The sequence below is a fragment of the Rhinoderma darwinii genome, chromosome 5 (assembly GCF_050947455.1).
Source record: "Rhinoderma darwinii isolate aRhiDar2 chromosome 5, aRhiDar2.hap1, whole genome shotgun sequence".
NCBI lineage: Eukaryota > Metazoa > Chordata > Amphibia > Anura > Rhinodermatidae > Rhinoderma > Rhinoderma darwinii.
Window position 1 is genome coordinate 104,859,147 of NC_134691.1, and position 18,251 is coordinate 104,877,397.

Consider the following 18,251-nt stretch of genomic DNA (forward strand, 5'->3'; position numbering starts at 1 on the left):
AATTTTAGATTTATGCTAATGAGTTTCTTAATGACGAACTGGGGATTTTTTAACTTTTACCAAGTGTGCGTTGTAAAGAGAAGTGTATGACGCTGACAGTGGCGGATTATCATTAGGGCGGTTCGGGCGGCCGCCCGGGGCCCAAGGCTCCCAGGGGGCCCATAGCCACCCAAACCCCCTCATGCCCAGTGGCGTCGCTAGCCCTGGAGGGAGCCCCGGTGCCAGGACCGCACCTGTCATGAGACGAGGGAAGCTTCGCTCCTACTTAGCAGCTGTGGTATGTGCTGCTTTAGAAGCTCCCCCTCCAGCTCCCCTTCCCTGCTCTAAACATCTCTCCTCCTGCTGCTAGCTGTCGGGACATGGGGGAGGGGAGACTGTCGCGGGCTCTGTGTCGGGCTGTGAGGAGGAGAAGAGCTGCAGTGAAGACTCACAAATATCCTACATAAAAGGTAAGTGCATGTTTGTTTACAATGTGTACTTTATATGTGTATAATGTGCATACTCGTGTGTGTGTTTACAGTGTGTACTTTATATGTGTATAATGTGCATACTCGTGTGTGTTTACAGTGTGTACTTTATATGTGTATAATGTGCATACTCGTGTGTACTTTATATGTGTATAATGTGCATACTCGTGTGTACTTTATATGTGTATAATGTGCAAACTCGCGTGTACGTGAGCGTGCGCACGTGTGTATATATATATTTCTGCAGCAATTCCGCAGAAACTAGCAGAGATTTAGCTGCAGAAAAAAGCACCATTTCCTGCATTTTTGCTGCAGAAAATGGTGCAGATTTTGCTGCGTTTTTCTCAATGTTGGGAGATGGTGACGTCTCCTCTGAAAAAACACAGCAATTCTGTCCACTTTCCGCAGCAGGAATTGACATGCTGCAGTACGAGAAATACGCACCGCAAGGACAAAATGTCTGGTCGGAAATTTTACGCAGCGTCTGGATGAGATTTGGTAAATCTCACTCACTTTGCTGCTACCGTATTCTGCGTATTTTCCGGGCGGAAAATACGCAGCAAACCTGTTAAGTGTGGACAAGCCCTAATACAGTAGCAGCAGAGTAGATTACATGTCAACAATTCTCATCACACGCTGCGTAAATGATAAGTGGGGGGAAAAAAAGCTCAGAAATTGACCTGCGGTGCGTTTTTTTATTCCGCAGCATGTCGATTGTATTTGCGTAAACGCTGCTCATTTGTTTCGGGTTTTCCCCATTGAATTAAATGGGGAGGTAAAACCCGCAACGGATAGCAGATGTTATGTAAAAACGCAATTTAGAAAAAATAAAAATCTTATACTTGCCCAGAATTCTGTTTCTTCATCCGAGCCGGCCTCCTGGGATGACGTTTTACCCCATGTGACCGCTGCAGCCAATCACAGGCCAATCACAGGCTGCAGCAGTCATATGGGATAAAATATCATCCCAGGGCTGCAGTGTAGCGACGCTGTGTAGCTCTATATAAAAGGGGGGGGGAGCGCTGTGTGGCACTATATATAAGGGGGAGTGCTGTGTGATGCGATCTATAGGGGGCTGTGTGATGCTATCTATAGGGGGCAGTGTGACGCTCTCTACAGGGGGTTGTGTGTGTGTGGCTCTATCTCAGGGGGTGTGTGTGTCTCTCTATCTACAGGGGTGTGTGTGTGTATGTGTGTGTGTGTGGCTCTATCTACAGGGGTGTGTGTGTGGCTCTATCTACAGGGGTGTGTGTGGCTCTATCTACAGGTGTGTGTGTGTGTGTGTGTGTGTGTGTGTGTGTGTGTGTGTGTGTGTGTGTGTGTGTGTGGCTCTATCTACAGGGGGGTGTGTGTGGCTCCAACTAAAGGGGTGTGTGTGTGGCTCTAACTACAGGGGTGTGTGTGTGTGTGTGTGTGTGTGTGTGTGGCTCTATCTACAGGGGTGTGTATGTGTGTGTGTGTGTGTGTGTGTGTGTGTGGCTCTATCTACAGGGGGTGTGTGTGTGGCGCTGTCTACATGGGGGGGTTGGTGCGGTGTCCCTGCACAGTGTGATACTGTCAGTATGTAGGGACACAGCCCTGTGAAAGGGTAATCGTAACACCCATTTGTTAATGCTTGTGCAAAAACGTAGTGCTAGCAATAGTTACGGCGCGGCAGGGTGGCGGTGGAGAGGGGGGGCTCAAGTTTGGGTAACAGCCCAGGGTCCATGGTCTTCTTAATCCATCACTGGACGCTGACCAATCAGTGACCAATCAGCATCATACACTTCTCTTCATTCAGGTTTAGCTGCACACACAGCACAGCGTGATCTTGCGAGATCACGCTGTGCTGTCACATACACCCACAGTAACTTTACTGAAGTGTCTTGAGAGTGAATAGACATTGCCCCCAGCCAGGATGCGATGTTTATTCACACTCCCGACACGTCGGTAAAGTTTCTGGGGACTTACTCACAGCACAGCGTGATCTCACGAGATCACACTGTGCTGTGTGTAAGTCCCACAGAAACTTGTGTCAGTACCAACCACAGTTCCCCCATTAGTGCCAGCCATATTGTGCCCCAAAAAAATAGCAGCCACAATACCCCCAGCAGTGCTACCTACTGTGCTCCCAGCAATAGTACTAGCCAGAGTGCATGAATGACAGCTATGCCAGAGAATACACTTCTGCTCTCAACTCATGCACTGTTCAGTCACTTAAAAGCAGAAAGTTACACAGCCACCAGGGGACGCTCACATGTATCTTACTGCTCATGCCCTGCTATCTATGATCAGTGTAGGAAAAAGAAAACAAGGCTTCTATGAAGTGACAGCACTCAGTTCTCTGCAACAGAAGAATGTGGCTCTTTATTTTTTACAGCTGTATCTGCATATGAAAAGTTAAACAAATTTCTAATATGCTTTGTGTTTGAAGATATCTACTTGGCATCAGCGGGATTCACACATATGCAGTTTTGATGTTGTTTTTTTTAGCCAAAGTGGATGGAAAAATTATAAACGTCCTTATTTAATATTGTGCATTCCTTTTGTATCCACTCTTGGCTTTGGCTGAACTGCACCAAAGCTGCATGTGTGAATCGCGCCTAAGCAAAAAAATTATGAAATGACTCAATGTTGAGGAAAACAATTATGGAAATACATAAACACAAATTCATATAAACCGTTGAGGTAAGTGTAAAAAGTGTCTTAGAGAGTCACTGCTCTTTCTTTTTTTTTATCACAGATATGCAATGTATTGGAAAATGAATAATATTTAGTAAATAGCTTCATCAGCCGATTTTCTTTTTTTATTTTTAAAAAATCTATTTGAAGTGACCGGTTTGTTCGATTTCAGGGCCCCTCAAATTTGTCCTCCACTGTCTCTATGGCTATTCTGTCCTCAGCTCCAGGGATGCTTTACACGAAACGGATCTGTGCGTGGGGTGTCTTTAGTTAGAGCGCGTCCACGAGTCTTAGAACTTGTGCATTGCGCTGAGTGCACAGTACAAGTGAAATGACATTCTATCTTTACACATGCACTGTGCACTATTTATCTCACAGTAGATAGGGACACTACATTTACTGTCATTTCACTTGCACTGTGCACTTAGAGCAATGCACAAGTTCTAAGACTCGTGGACACTCTAACTAAAAACACCCCCCATGCACAGCTCAGTTTCGTCATCAGTCTCCCTGGAGCTGAAGACGAAATAGCCATAGCAACAGACGGTGGAGGACGAATATGGCGGGCCCTGAAATTAACCCCTTAGTGACCAGCCCATTTTAGGCCTTAATGACCAAGCTATTTTATTCGTTTTTCTATAGTCGCATTCAAAGAGCTATAACGTTCTTATTTTTTCGTCTACATAGCTGTATGAGGACTTTTTTTTGCGGGATTAGTTGTGCTTTTTAATGGCACCATTTTTGGGTACATATAATTTTTATATTAACTTTTATTAACCTTTTTGGGGGGGATTATAAAAAAAAACTGAAATTCCGCCATTGTTCTATGCGTTTTTAAATTGACGCCGTTCACTATGCGACGTAAATAACATGTTACCTTTATTCTATGGGTCGGTACGATTACGGCGATACCACATATGTAGAGGTTTTTTTATGTTTTACGACTTTTGCACAATAAAAACACTTTTGAACTAAAATTATTTGCTTTTGCATCGTCGCTTTCCAAGAGCTGTAATTTTTTTATTTTTCCATCAATGTAGTGATTTTTTGGGCTTGTTTTCTGCGGGACAAGACGTAGTTTTGAATGGTACTGTTTTGGGGTACATGGGACTTATTGATTCATTTTTATTATGACTTTTTTGGGGGGCAATGGAAAAAAATTGCAATTTCGCAATGTTTTTTTGCGTTTTTTTTTTACGGTGTTCACTTTGCGGTTTAAATTACATATTAACTTTATTAATGGAGTCATTACGGTCGCGGCGATACCACATATGTGTACTTTTTTTATTTTTTTACACTTTTACTAAATAAAACCACTTTTTATGGAAAAAAATGGTTTTATTTATTTTTTTACTGTACTTTTTATTAATAATATTTATTTCACTTTGATAACTGATTTTATTAGTCCCACTAGGGGACTTTACTGTGCGATATTCCGATCGCTGCTATAATGCTCTGGTATACTTCGTATACCAGAGCATTATTGCCTGTCAGTGTAAATCTGACAGGCAATCTGTTAGGACGTGCCTCCGGCGCGTCCTAACAGGAATATGTCCAGGGCAGACCTGGGGGCTTTTATCAAGCCCCCGGCTGCCATGACACCCCATCGGAGACCCGCGATTTCATTCGCGGGACACCGATGGGTGACAGAGGGAGCGCACTCCCGCTGTAAACAAAGTTAAATGCCGCGGTCGCTATTGACGGCGGCATTTAACGGGTTAAACGGCCGCGATCGAAGTAAACTTCGATCGCGGGCTTTGGAGAAGGAGCTCAGCTGTCATCAGACAGCAGAGCCCCGGCTCCTGCCTGCACGGGAGACCCGTGCAGGACTTAGACTAGGCTGACGTGAAAAGGCGTCAGCCTAGCCTAAAGCCCATTAGTGACCGACGTAAAAAGGCGTATTAGTGGTCACTAAGGGGTTAAACAAAGAGGTAACTTCAAATTGATTTTTAACAATAAAAACAAACAAATCGGGTGATGAAGCTATTTCATGAAGTTTATTGATTTTCAGATACAAGGCATTTCTGTCATAAAAAAAAGAAAGTGTAGTGACTCTTTAAACAAATAATAAATGTAGTTCACATCATGAATTTCCCTTTTTTAGTGCATTCTGGGCCATGTTGCTTAGTAAATCTTCCCCCAATGTCTTCCTAACATCATGTACTGAAGAGATATTTTATGCTGTAATCATGACTATTCCAAATTATCACTTGTATCCCAATAATATGCGTCACCCAACACTTATCTCCTGCCAGCTCTATGTAAAACTTCTACCACTAGCTCCTAAGTTTCTTCCAAATTAAACTTTGAAATTCATCTATATCCTTGGCTTGGCCGAGGCTATGAGATATTATTTCACTCCCACACACAGAGCTATACTACTCTACATCAGCAGCAGTTAAGGTGTCAGGGAATAAGCTATGATGTACAAGTCTTGTTTCATGTTTCGGGAATTGTTTATTTAAGAACTTTTTTTTATTATTCTCAATCATCCCTGTATTTCATCGAACCCATGCTGTCTTTTCAATATTTTTGCATTGTCAATACAAATGTTTTGAAATATCCCATACTGCCATAGTTCTTCAGGTTCAGAAAACATAAACATGTGTTCAGCATGTAAATTTTAATGTGTTTATCCAGAAGTTGACAAGCCAAAACCCACAGTGAGCAACTTGCCAATTTAACCTTGTGTCTTCATGCCTTCACATATAGTAATTATATTAATGGCCCTGGATCAGTTAACCCATTAAATGTGATTATTGTAATGACAGGGATAGGGAAACAGACAAGTGAGCCCTAATCTACCCGCCACTCAGTCCCCGCCTACTTGCAACGACCCGCCCTAGGCGACGAGGTACAACTGGGCGACGGTCCCTACACTCAATAAGTGCACGACAGACAACCAGACAAGGAAACACAGAACAAAGGGAAACGGGGCAGTTGCCCACGGCAACACCGTGAGCAACAAGAGTAGTAAACGAGCCGAGTCAAACCAGGAGAGTACGAGGTGCCAAACGCAGAGCAGGAGAGTAGTGAACAAGCCGAGTCAAACCAGGAGTGTACGAGGTACCAAACGCAGAGCAGAAGAGTAGTCAGTAAGCCAGGGTCAATACGAAGCAGGGACAAGTAGTTCAAGAAGCTGCAGCAGGGCCAGGAAACCAACAGAGAAGAATCACAAGCAAGGAGGAACAGGAAAGGCAGGTATAAATAGACAGAGGGCGGGAGCTAGCTCCGTCTGGCCAGGCTGTGATAGGCTCTCCCACTCCTAAGCCTGCCATCCTGAGTGGTGGAAGAAGGAGTCAGTCTCACAGACATAGAAGCAGGTGCAGACTGATTACCTATGGGCGTGGATACAGAAGCTGTGCCTGGCAGATCCTTAAAAATTATAGCAACATTTAATGACCAACATTTTCTTAGACTTCATGTACACAGCAGTGGCCCCCGGAAGCTACGTGCAAAACACATGTAGGGGTTGGATCTCCTCACTGACTGGGTCTGTATGTCCTAATTTATACGTTTTGGTTTTTCTGCTTTATGCTACTTTTTTTTTTTTAACCTACTATATGTATTTATGTGGTTAACTATTGCACTACTTGCATTTATACCCTAATGGGCCAGTATGGGGCTTAAGGGCCAGTCGATGGGGGGTCAATTGTTGGGTAATGTGAGTATAATGTCTTTTATGTGTGGTACTTTTAAATCATGTATTTATGACTAATAAAGATTTGTTATAGCTGGTTTTCGGTGTATTTTCTTGATAGGCGACGGAACAGCGTATAGGTTGTTGTATATAAATTTATATGAGTCCTATATCATTAGTTTGTGGTGTAACAACAGTTTCTACGTGAGTACATTTCTTTGCATTTCATTTCTGTAGAGTCAAAGCATAGATTTGCCATTGAACATCATTTTTCAGTTTATAGACAGATGGTATCTACATAAAAAATGTAGTTTTCAGTTACACTGATTTACTTATCCTTTGTTACAGCCTATATAAAGCCCAGAGCGGCACTTCTGCATGCCACTGCAGCCAGTTAAAAGTTGGTTGTCATCTGGGCAGGATTACAATGAAAGGAAATGCCTTTATTATAAAGCTGGAGGCAGATAACACAGGATCCACCATTGACAATGGGTGATGGACGCAACTTACCTCCTCCTACCCCTCCCTGAACAATGACACTGTGTTGCAGAGAATGTCCACAGCACTCTCCCATAGTCAATGACTTGTGTTCTGACTGAACTGTATATCCTGGTGCCTGCAGCAGCTCAGGCAAGATGGCTGCCTCCATAATCATGTAAAGAAAACAGAATAAAAATTGAAGTCTTTACCAATTATTGAGTTCAGGTGTTTCAGCCACACCCATTGCAAACAGGTGCATAAAATCAAGCACACAGCCATGCAATCTCCATAGACTTAAAATGCTAGTAGTATGGTAGCAAAAAGAGGTATGGGTTGGCACTGCTTCGGTTAATTGTCCTCCGGACATATGGAAGATTTCTGCCTAGTAGCTCAGACAGGCAATGCGGTATAGGTCAAGGGAAGTGCTCAGATCAAACACACAAGTCCATGAAATGGGTGAGTGCCGCTCTCCTTCTTTACTCTTCACATGCATTTGGTAGTAGTTTGGGTTGTACTAAAGAGCTCAGTTACTCACAACAGAAAAGAGAGCAGATAATGGTCTGGAGATGTTTTTCAGGGTTTGGGCAAGGCTTTTTATTTCGAGTGAAGGGTAATGTTAATGCTGCAGTATACAAAGACATTTTAGACATTTATATTATATAAAGTTAGGTCCATAAAGGCATGGTTTGACATGTTTGATGTGGAGTACCTCAAGTGGTCTGCACAAAGCCCTCACCTCAACCTCATGTGGAAAGCCTTCCTAGAAGAGTGGGGCTGTTATAGCCACAAAAAAGGGCCAACTCTATATTAACGCCCATGGTTTTACAAGAGGATGTCCAGCAAGCCCATTTAAATGTGAGTGTCAGGTGTACAGTTTGGCCAAATAAGGTGTATGCTGTATATCTTTTATTAAAAAACCCGTACCAGACAAATGCAGTTAGTCAATAAGACACACAGATTTTTTTGTGATTAGGCAATACATGGCATTGTGCATTGGACATTTTACTTACCATATGCTATTAAAAGAAAGGCTATGTGTTCCAAATGAGCTGCTTAAAGAGAACCTTTCACCTGCCCATACATGTGCAGCTGAGTGCACCATGTAATAGGCACTGCTGCACAAACCCTGTCTCACTTTAAAAAAAAATTCTAGCCTCCTTCATTATTTAGATATCGCTGCCGTTATATTTGGCGCCGATATGTAAATAACCCCCTGAACTGTCAGTGGGGCGTGTAAGTGGCATGGGGTAATGTTACTTATCACTGTGACACTGTCCAATCTGCTACCGACAGTGTCACGTTGTCCTTGTCTGCTGAGAGCTGAAGAGTGAGAGCGTGCACGTGCGCCCGCGCGCATGCACACACAGCTCCGACGCCGCTGCCGATGATACTCCCGCCTCCACAGAACATAAGAAGAAGAATTTACATTCTTCTTCTCCTCTTCTGTTACGTGGCAGTGGCGGAGCTGTGCGCGTGCGCAGGCTCTCCTCTCTCCAGCCCTTGTCAGACAGTGAAGGAAAGACTGATCTCACGAGAGAGATCACACAACACAAGCCACTGCGACACTCTCCGTAGCTGATTGGACAGTGTCACAGCGATAAGTAACACGTCCCCATTCCATTTACACGCCCCATTGACAGTTCAGGGGGTTATTTACATATCGGGTGCCATTATAACGGCAACATTATCTAAATAACGGAGGAGGCTAGAAAAAAAAATTTCAAGTGAGAAAGGGTTTGTGCAGCACAGCCTCAGCTGCACGTGTATGGGCCGGTGAAAGGTTCTCTTTAACTCCAAATTAACAGAATGGTAATAGAATGATACATTAATTATTTGATTTAAATCCATTGTGCTGTTGTCATTGAGCTCAACTACATATCTTTTTCAACCAAAGCCCTCAAGGAATACACCAATGGAAAATATGGTTAAAAAAATTAAATGATATCACTGTTTTGTTATATTCATCCTGTGAGAATTCAAAGGAGAAGAAAACACATGTGGCTCATGACTGATTAAAAAAGAAAATAATATGTATGTGATTCTAAGTTGGGTGTGACTCATTGCAATAGAAGAGCACGGTTTATATCATAGCATTGGATGGACATATGTCAAAGTGAACTGTCGCTTAATTTTTTTGTCCCTCTAATCAACAGCACAAACGAGTATGGAATTTTGTAATCTATTTTATTAGAGAAAAAAGTCTCTTTCTCCAGTTATTAGACTCCTCTCCTTCTCTTCCCTGCCTCCTGCACACATCATTCACACTTAATTCACTAAATTGCATACTGAATGAGGTAGAAATCAAGACAGTTGACTGAGGGTTTAGGATACAGCTGCCAATAGAAGTCTATGAAGAGGGGAGGGGGAAGGAGAGGAGAGGAAGCTGCTGGAGGGAGGCAGAGTAGAGAGATACAAACAGATGCTGTAGCTTCTGGTGAGGGTTTATCTCACCCCGGTGCTAGATTCACAGCTACACTGCTTTTTACGGCTGTATAATCTCCTCCATGCTGCTTCTAGCAAGTGTATTACAGTCTCAACCCTGTGCTGGATTCTAGTAAAACATCTGTCTGTGTGACCCTCCAGCTGTTCCATCCTCCTGCTCCTCCTTCCCCTCTCCAATGACTTCTATGGGCAGTTGTAACATTATACTTCAGTGAGCTGGCTTCATCTCTGCCTCAATGAATATGCATTTTAGTAGTAAATTCAGAATAAGTGAACAGTTAGGAGGAAGGGAGGAGCGGAGATAAGTCTGATAACTGGAGTAGAGGCATTTTTTTCTCTAATGGGATATTACAAAGTTTCTTATATTCGCTTGTACTATTGATTTATGGGGGGAAAATGTAAATGACAGTTATACTTCAAGACTTTAGTTGTCAAACATGACATGAGTAGGTGTGTGTGGAATTTCAACATTAGCACCAATTAAAATACTTACAATGTACAATAAATATGTACAGCATTTGGCAGGTTATATGCAACAAACTAAATTAATAGACCTGCAATTTTTGTTGGTTATTTCTATCTGCACAAAAGTCTGGGGAAGGCAGGAAGGGGAACCTAGTGGCAAACTACCCCTTACTCATTGGAGGAATCTTGAATTTGTGCTTCTAGTAGGTGCATCTCAATATTAGGCTCCCCAACCGCTGAGCCTTATGGCAGTGACATAGTCTTTCCCTACTGTGCATACCCCACTGATTTAAGGGTTGCTCTCCCTCAGTTTTCTGTCAGTACCATGGATTTTGAATGGAGCAACAGTGCGCATTCTCACAATTGGTGGGGGTCCCAGCAGTGTAGCCCCCGTGATCAGACATTTATCAACTATCCTGTGAATAGGTGATAATTGTCAAATCTTGGACAACCCCTTTAATACACTAGCAAAGAGTTTTCATTCTTGATGGTTTCAGTAATATATACTCTGAATCCATCAGTGTCTTTCTGAGCCAAGCCTACAAAGCAATAGGAAGTAATAGAGGAAACTGTTACAACCCTGTTATGTGAGTTAGTAGGTTCATTCAGCATAATAATATGATAACTAATTTAGACCTCCTTTTAACCTATTTAGAATTTTACAGTTAATACACTTTCCAGTATAAATGTCACATGATTCATTTTACATTACACAAGTATAAGTAACAAATAGGCTTTTAAGTAGCAAGATAATCAAAACCATTTATTTTTTCATTTGAGATTTCCCATATTATCATAAATTAACAAAATATTTTACATATTATGATGGATGCATTATTATTATTATTATTATTATTAGGGCTTGTCCACACGTAGCAGAATTGCTGCATATTTTCAGTCCGGAATTCCGAGCAGAAATTGACCTGCTGTGCGTATTTTTCGGACTGCAGCATGTCAGTTCCTGCTGCGGAAAGTGAACAGAATTGCTGAGTTTCATAGGAGGTATCACCATCTCTCAACATTGAGAAAAACGCTGCAAAATCCGCACCATTTTCTGCAGTCACAACCGTAGGAAATGGTGCGTTTTTGCTGTTGTGGAAAGTCTGCTACTTTCAATGGAATTGCTGCAGAAATTTTCAGCAGAAATTCAGTTACGTGTGGACAAGCCCTTATTATTATGTCATAGTTTGGGGATAATCCATTTAATGCAATATTATGAGATAAGATACACTGTAAGACATGGTGTAGAGATGTAGGTGCAAAACCAGTACCAGGGCCACCTACCTAATGTGAACATATTATACCAGTGTCTTTTTATAAGACCTTTCGACCCCATCAGGCACCAGTGTCCTGATGCGACTGCTACTTCTGCACCCTTAATACCTGATATAACCCTCTATAACCCTTATAGGGTGAATGAATTAATCAGGGGAGTGCAGGCAAGTCTAGTTTCACCATAAAACCTATTCTTTAATCTTGGTTAAATTACTGTTTATTTACTACAATGAAATGGCTTAGCCAAAAGGATATTGTTGGGAAAGTCACAGTTCTTTGCCAATTTAGTTCAAAAACCTCAGGCAGTAAAAACAACACATTACACTTCATTCCAGTTATCCCTAGAAATTACAAGTATTTTGCAGAGCAAATCTGTGGCAAACGGTTTCACATTGCAAGAAGAAATTGTGCAATGTCCCAGACCCTAATTCCACCAGAATGAAAAGCTCAACACTCCATTTCAATCAAGTAAGAAAAACAAATTCCAAGTCCGTCCACAGACTGAGCTCTGCTGGCCATCCACGAGTTGATTCTTCAGTTGAGAAGGGTATTTGTTAAATTACAAAAGAAAGCAGCAACAGGTCTCAACTTTTCACCTCAGAAGTACCTCCATAAAGCAGCTTTTCATGCAATCTGTGCCAAAAGTGACTCAAGCTTATGATTTGCTAGTTAGCTAAATATGAAATGTGTTTAGTCACCTGGGTTTCACTAGTGCTGAGGTCTGGGAGGGGACCTTGTAGTCTAGGCTCTACCGAGAGTACTCACATTCCACTATGACACATGGAGAAAGCTGACCTAGGCAAAGCCAGTTTGATAACTTGGTTGTGTCTATATTGACGTTTTCAGTGGTGCATCCATATTGACCCTTGTGAATAATGACCTGTACACAATCAGTAGTGCCCCATAAGAAATGTTTTGAACCCAAAAGCTAGTCCTTCTCTGGGCTTACTGTATATAGCAGAAATATATCTTGTCCTTCCCTAAAGAACGAAATTCTCATGTATATATGGGACATGACTTATTTTTTTAGTTCAGTCTTCAAGTTGAGTTTTTCATGTACAGTTGGGTCTCAAGATGCCCTCCCCTGGTTTATAGAAACTTTGCTATTATTTCTGAATTTTGGAGGAATCTGAGTCAATCACACCAAACCATTAAACTAAAATTGATGACATAGTTGAGCGGCGGATCATAGACACAAACACAAATATCACACAAGTAGAAAACAATGGCTCTGTCTTCCCATTGCCAAACCTTCCTCAACTCCAGCAATTCTAACTGGGTTAGATCAATGCTGATGTAAAAGTTTGGCCAGACAGTGATGCTTCTATAGCCAAGAGTACAACCTACTCTTAGCTTCCACTTAGGCGTAGGAAATGAAACAACAATAATCACAATGTACAGGGGACTGCATAGCAAATAGACTAGTTTTGTAGTAGAATATCACCAGGTTAAGTAATACTACTATGCAGAATTGCAATGACGCTGACATATAGACAGGAATTCCTACCTATATAAGAACAGCATTCATTCACACATGGCGGTAATGGTGATCCAGAAGGCATGTAGCTGCATTGCATGTTCTTCACTAATGTCAATACAGAAAACTGCCGTTTCAACAAACCGCATCATACCCTTTCAACCTCACTTTTTGAATGGGCCTGACTATACTGAGGTTACACATTCTTTGATAATATTACAGATGCAGTATTTATTAAAAATAATATTGACTTATTATTACTCAGCTATGGTCTTCAGGATGAGGCGCTTCGTGGTCTTAACTAGAGATGAGTGAATTAATCTGCCGGATTCACAATTGACAGTTCTATGAATCAAGTCCCAATCTATTGATGGTTTGTCTGTCATTGTCTGTAGTCCTACCCATGAAGACATTATATGTGGCTTTACAGTAAAAAGTAGAATTGTACAGTAGATAAGAAATGTCTTACTTTTATGATGATATTTCTGATAATTTTCAAGAGACAGTACATCAGAAACACTTGTCTATGTGTGTGGCTACATATACAATGATGCTTTTTCGGAAAAATATATAGCAAAAAAAAAATATTGTGTTTTACCACTTAACCATTTACTGCAAGGTGCAGTTGTAGAAAGAGAATAGAACTGTAAAGCCACATACATTGTACACCATGTTTATCAAAGTACTGTACAACTGCAAACCCCACGTTACCCCTCCCCAAAAGATTTACTTATAAAGCATAAAAGATGCACTCAAAATGGATTTGGATTGGACATAATACACATCAACAGAACAGAAACTGTGAACAGATAGATATGTGTGGGGTACAAGTGTCTGTAAAAATGAGGGGCATTACTTATTGAGCACATGCTTACTATTACATATCCAACAAACATGTCAGAATACAACGTTGATGTGGAGTTTGTGATATTTGACCCCAATTCCCCAAAGGAATGGGCTATTGTCCTCAGTAAGATCCCCAAACTTCTGTTGCGCTATCAATGTGAAATTCTAAAACAATGCAATACTGCTGATTATCTTGGGGACTCGGAGTCCAAGCTCAGGTACCCCATAGATATTATTTTCTGACATGTCTACATGATATATTAGAAGATACATTTTAGGAGGATTTCTCCTTTCAATGAGAAGGGACAAATAAGTCCATGGTTACATGACATTTATCAGACAATGATATGTAACAACATTGAATGACTCGATCACATTCCATAATGGACCACAACTGAAGCATTGTGGTGCACCTGTCGCCTAAACGCGTATATCACTGGAAGTGTCACCGAAGTATCATGTGTAACACGACCATGCTTCAATTGTCCACCCACTGTTCTAGCGATGAATTCTGCAGGGGCTGCAGCGAGACTTCAAGTGGGACTCCAGCAGAGGCATAACTTGAAGTTTCTGGGCCCCAAACCAAAAATTTTAATAGGGCTCTTCAACTATCACACCTCATTTATAGAACTGGTCTTCTCATATGAGGGAAATGGACCTTTTGGGCCCCCTCTGTTTCTAGAGCCTGGTTGAAACCGCTATACCTATATTTACACCCTTGCCAGTAGGGGAACACAAAGTCTTCTGCCAGCCCCCCATTGGCCCCCTTTCTTCCACTATGATAGTTACTGTGACTCGGCCAACTTATTCTACTTGGAGCCAGAACCAGGTTTTGGTGTTGCATAAGAATACATGCCTTTAGTCCTTTATCTCAATGCAGAAGAAGAAATGCTGCTAGTTATATTACAACTGTTGATATGTCATATAGACATGTCGTGATGCTACTGGTGGAAGTCCATAATCTTGGACAACTACAGATTACCAAATCTAAGTGGTCAAGATGCTTTGAAGGGCCAAAAACCACTTCCAAATGGTGGCACTGTAAATAAACTGTTACTATAACTGCAGAACGTTTAACCCTTTCTAGATCACTAGCTTTACAGAAAAAAAAAATCTTTTATATTTATAAATCTGGAACATATTATTTTAAGAACACGGGCGGCTGAAAGCCTGATATATAATAAGCTGGATGTCCTCAGGACTCTGCAAGATACAATTAAAACATTATTCCGCTTTAATAAATACATTGTTTGTTTTTAATGACATCTATAACCCTTACAATCCCCCGTAATATTCCTAAGTCACCAGCATTTACATTAGTCTGGACTAGATAGTCTGTATTTCACTAAGCTAATTGGAGCAGCATGTTTCCTACATGTATCCTCCGCTTACTCTAAGATCTCGCCTATGTAAAAGAAAGCAAATATTTTCCAGTCAGTGGATCCTGGATAGATGGATGCCAAATTTATTTCACAAGCCAGTCCTGCCTCCACTGGCACCTAACCATTTCCAGATGTGCAGAGGAAAACAGCACATCACATAAAGGCCAGTGCAGGGCGGTAGTATGAAAGCAGAGAGAAGGGGAATGTTAGAGAGCACTGCCCGTTCTAAGCCTCGCACAGGACTTCACAAGAGGGAATAAGTGAACAAATAGAACAAACAGGAAAACCTGTCCATTAATATCTTTCTTATTGTCGTAACGTAAAGGGGTTTTGCCACTTTACAGATTCCGGATCCCCCTGAGCCCAGCTGATTGTGGGGGACTTATTGCTGTGGTTTACCTGAAGTGTAAGTGTTCCCAAAGAATAAAAAAGGACCCATTGAAATCAATTAATTAAATATTTATGGATATCAGCAGTTGCTGATGGTCTTCAAGCTCCCATTCTAGCTCCTAAAAGGGGGCGCCGAGCATGGGATCCCCCATGAACATATCATTCTCTTAAAGGGCAAGTGAAAAAGGGTAATCAAATGCAAAAAACAAATAATCAAACAGCTGAAACATTTTTTTAACTGCTCATGACTCCTCAGACAATTTAGAATTATGCCTTTAAAAAGAGGTGTGGCTTGTTAGGTCTGGTTGGTGTCGCGCTTTTAGGAAGGTCTTATGATAGAATATAGCTTTATTATAACATGGAGCACACGTGCAGCAGCTCCGACCTGGCCTAGAACTGGTGCATGTAGTGTACGTAAACATTTATCATGAGGTGTGAGATATTTTAAAGAATATGAAAAATACAGATATCGCACCTTTGTCATATAGGTCTTTTTTTTACTTTGTAGGCGTACCTGCAGTCCTATGTAAAACCACAGATAACAGACCAATACTACAAGTTGCGCCAAATAACAAACTCAGCTACATCTGCACAATGAAGAACCACGGTGTTAAAAAACAAACTCAGCCCTAACACATTTGTACAAATCAGAACCAAAAAGTTAACTCGCAAACTTAGCCCTGCTAAATTCACATCATGCATAACTAAAAAGTTCAAAGACAAATTCATCTCTGCTACTTCTATATGTTGCCATAGACCTCAGGCAAGCCCCAGTTCTGTCAGCGCACATATTGTCCACTTCACCTCAGCTGGGGAATGCTGTAGTAGAGCAGCTGTGGTGAACAGTCCTTACCTTTCATGTTGGCACAGAAGGGGGGCAACGCAGGAAATTCTGAGGTGTTGTTAATGAGGTGTTAGCTGAAGCCTGGTGGTCTCCTGGTTGTTATATGTCCATATTGCACAGAGCTGGCTGCAGATGACCAGTGAGGGGCTCTACCCTCAGCTTCCTCAGTCTCAGAAAGATGCTGCTAAAGTCTCAGGCGGACTTGTTGCTGAGCCTCCTCCTACTTGTCATCCCACAGCTATGAATATACAGTCCAGTCACAACTCTGCTTCACACAGGGAGCTAGCCACCTCTAGACACAAAATCTCCCACCAGAAAAGTCAAACTCTGGGGAATCCTGCAAACCCAAACTTATTCCGCAACCATGTGCATTTGTACATATGTGTCTCAAGGCTCTGCCACTCCCATCTCCTCCCCTTTGAGGTTTATGGGTGTCACAACAGGAGGCTGAGGAGATGTGTCCTGCAATGATGTGAGGAGGGAGAATGTAACATACCAGACCTCTCCTTGTCCCCTTCATCTTAGAGGAAGTGGGGGGTGATGAAGCACCAGGGAAGGACCAGGATAATGTTACTGTATAGGGGATACACAGCCGTCTGGACTACATTAGTGCTCAAATGGAAAACATAGTTGTAGTTAAACTGGATTCACTTCTAATAGGGCCAAAAATAGATACAATGCGTGAATGACAAGAGTTTGTCAAACATATGAATGCAAATCAGAAACATAATAAAAACACAACAATATTTCCACTTAACCAATAGACTAGATCTGTTTTTAGGAAAGCTGTGTGTCAACCAATATGGCCCCCATTAGAGTTACTACGACTGTATGCATATAGCAACATATATAACCCCTATTAGTCTCCCCCAATTACCTCAAATAAATTAACCACCAACACTTAAACTTCTTTGAAAGTGGGGTTGACCCGGGGTCGGCCACAGCTTTATTAACACAATAGAAATTTAAAATAACATTTGACAAAAATATAAACTCTAAATGAGCTTAACAAAGGTCAATGAACAACCCGTATGCCTGCCTATACCAAGGACATGTAGGTAAATCCCCTTCTACTACCGCCCACAAGGTGACATAAAACACCATAATACAAAATACACCAACAAGACACCATTGTGTCATAAACCAACACAGTATACGTTTCTCTTTCTTTTCTTTTTTCTTTTCTTTTTTTTTCTAAAAATGGTCCTTTCCATTGCTCGTTACATTTTCTCCTTTTTGTTGGTTTTTTTGTTTGTTTTTTAAAAACCGTCCACATAACAAAGTTTTTTTTTTTTTTTTTAATTTTTTTTTTTTTTTTGTTTTATAAAAATATACAGTGCACATACAACAACAAAATAATACACAAATAACCAACATTACATAAGGGAGGGAGGGAAAGTCCGGAAAAGAGGCTGGCCACCAAGGTAAGTGGCCCTATATACCCTACCCCATTACCCTAAACACACCCCTTCTCTGCCCTAACGCCCCTACCTAACTCTGACTCACCCAACAAGGGAAGGCGAGGGGGAGGGAGACTACCCATTCCTTAAACCTAATACCTGTGAGCCTCCATGACTGTATACATATAGCAACATATATAACCCCTATTAGTCTCCCCCAATTACCTCAAATAAATTAACCACCAACACTTAAAATTCTTTGAAAGTGGGGTTGACCCCAGGGGTCGGCCACAGCTTTATTAACACAATAGAAATTTAAAATAACATTTGACAAAAATATAAACTCTAAATGACCTTAACAAAGGTCAATGAACAACCCGTATGCCTGCCTATACCAAGGACATGTAGGTAAATCCCCTTCTATTACTGCCATAAGGTGACCGTGTACTCAACTACACGGCTCACCGACCCCCCAACGAAAA

General features: G+C 41.5%; 1 protein-coding gene across 1 annotated transcript in view; it reads right to left on the reverse strand.

Annotated features, from left to right (window-relative positions):
- The window catches only part of COLEC12 (collectin subfamily member 12), a 156,303-nt gene extending 139,589 nt beyond the window's left edge, over positions 1–16,714 (reverse strand). Inside the window, exon 1 of the mRNA XM_075828351.1 lies at positions 16,379–16,714. Within this exon, the coding sequence (XP_075684466.1) occupies positions 16,379–16,385 (7 nt within the window). The 5' untranslated portion in view covers positions 16,386–16,714. The remainder of the gene's footprint in view (positions 1–16,378) is intronic.
- Positions 16,715–18,251: the final 1,537 nt, after the last annotated feature.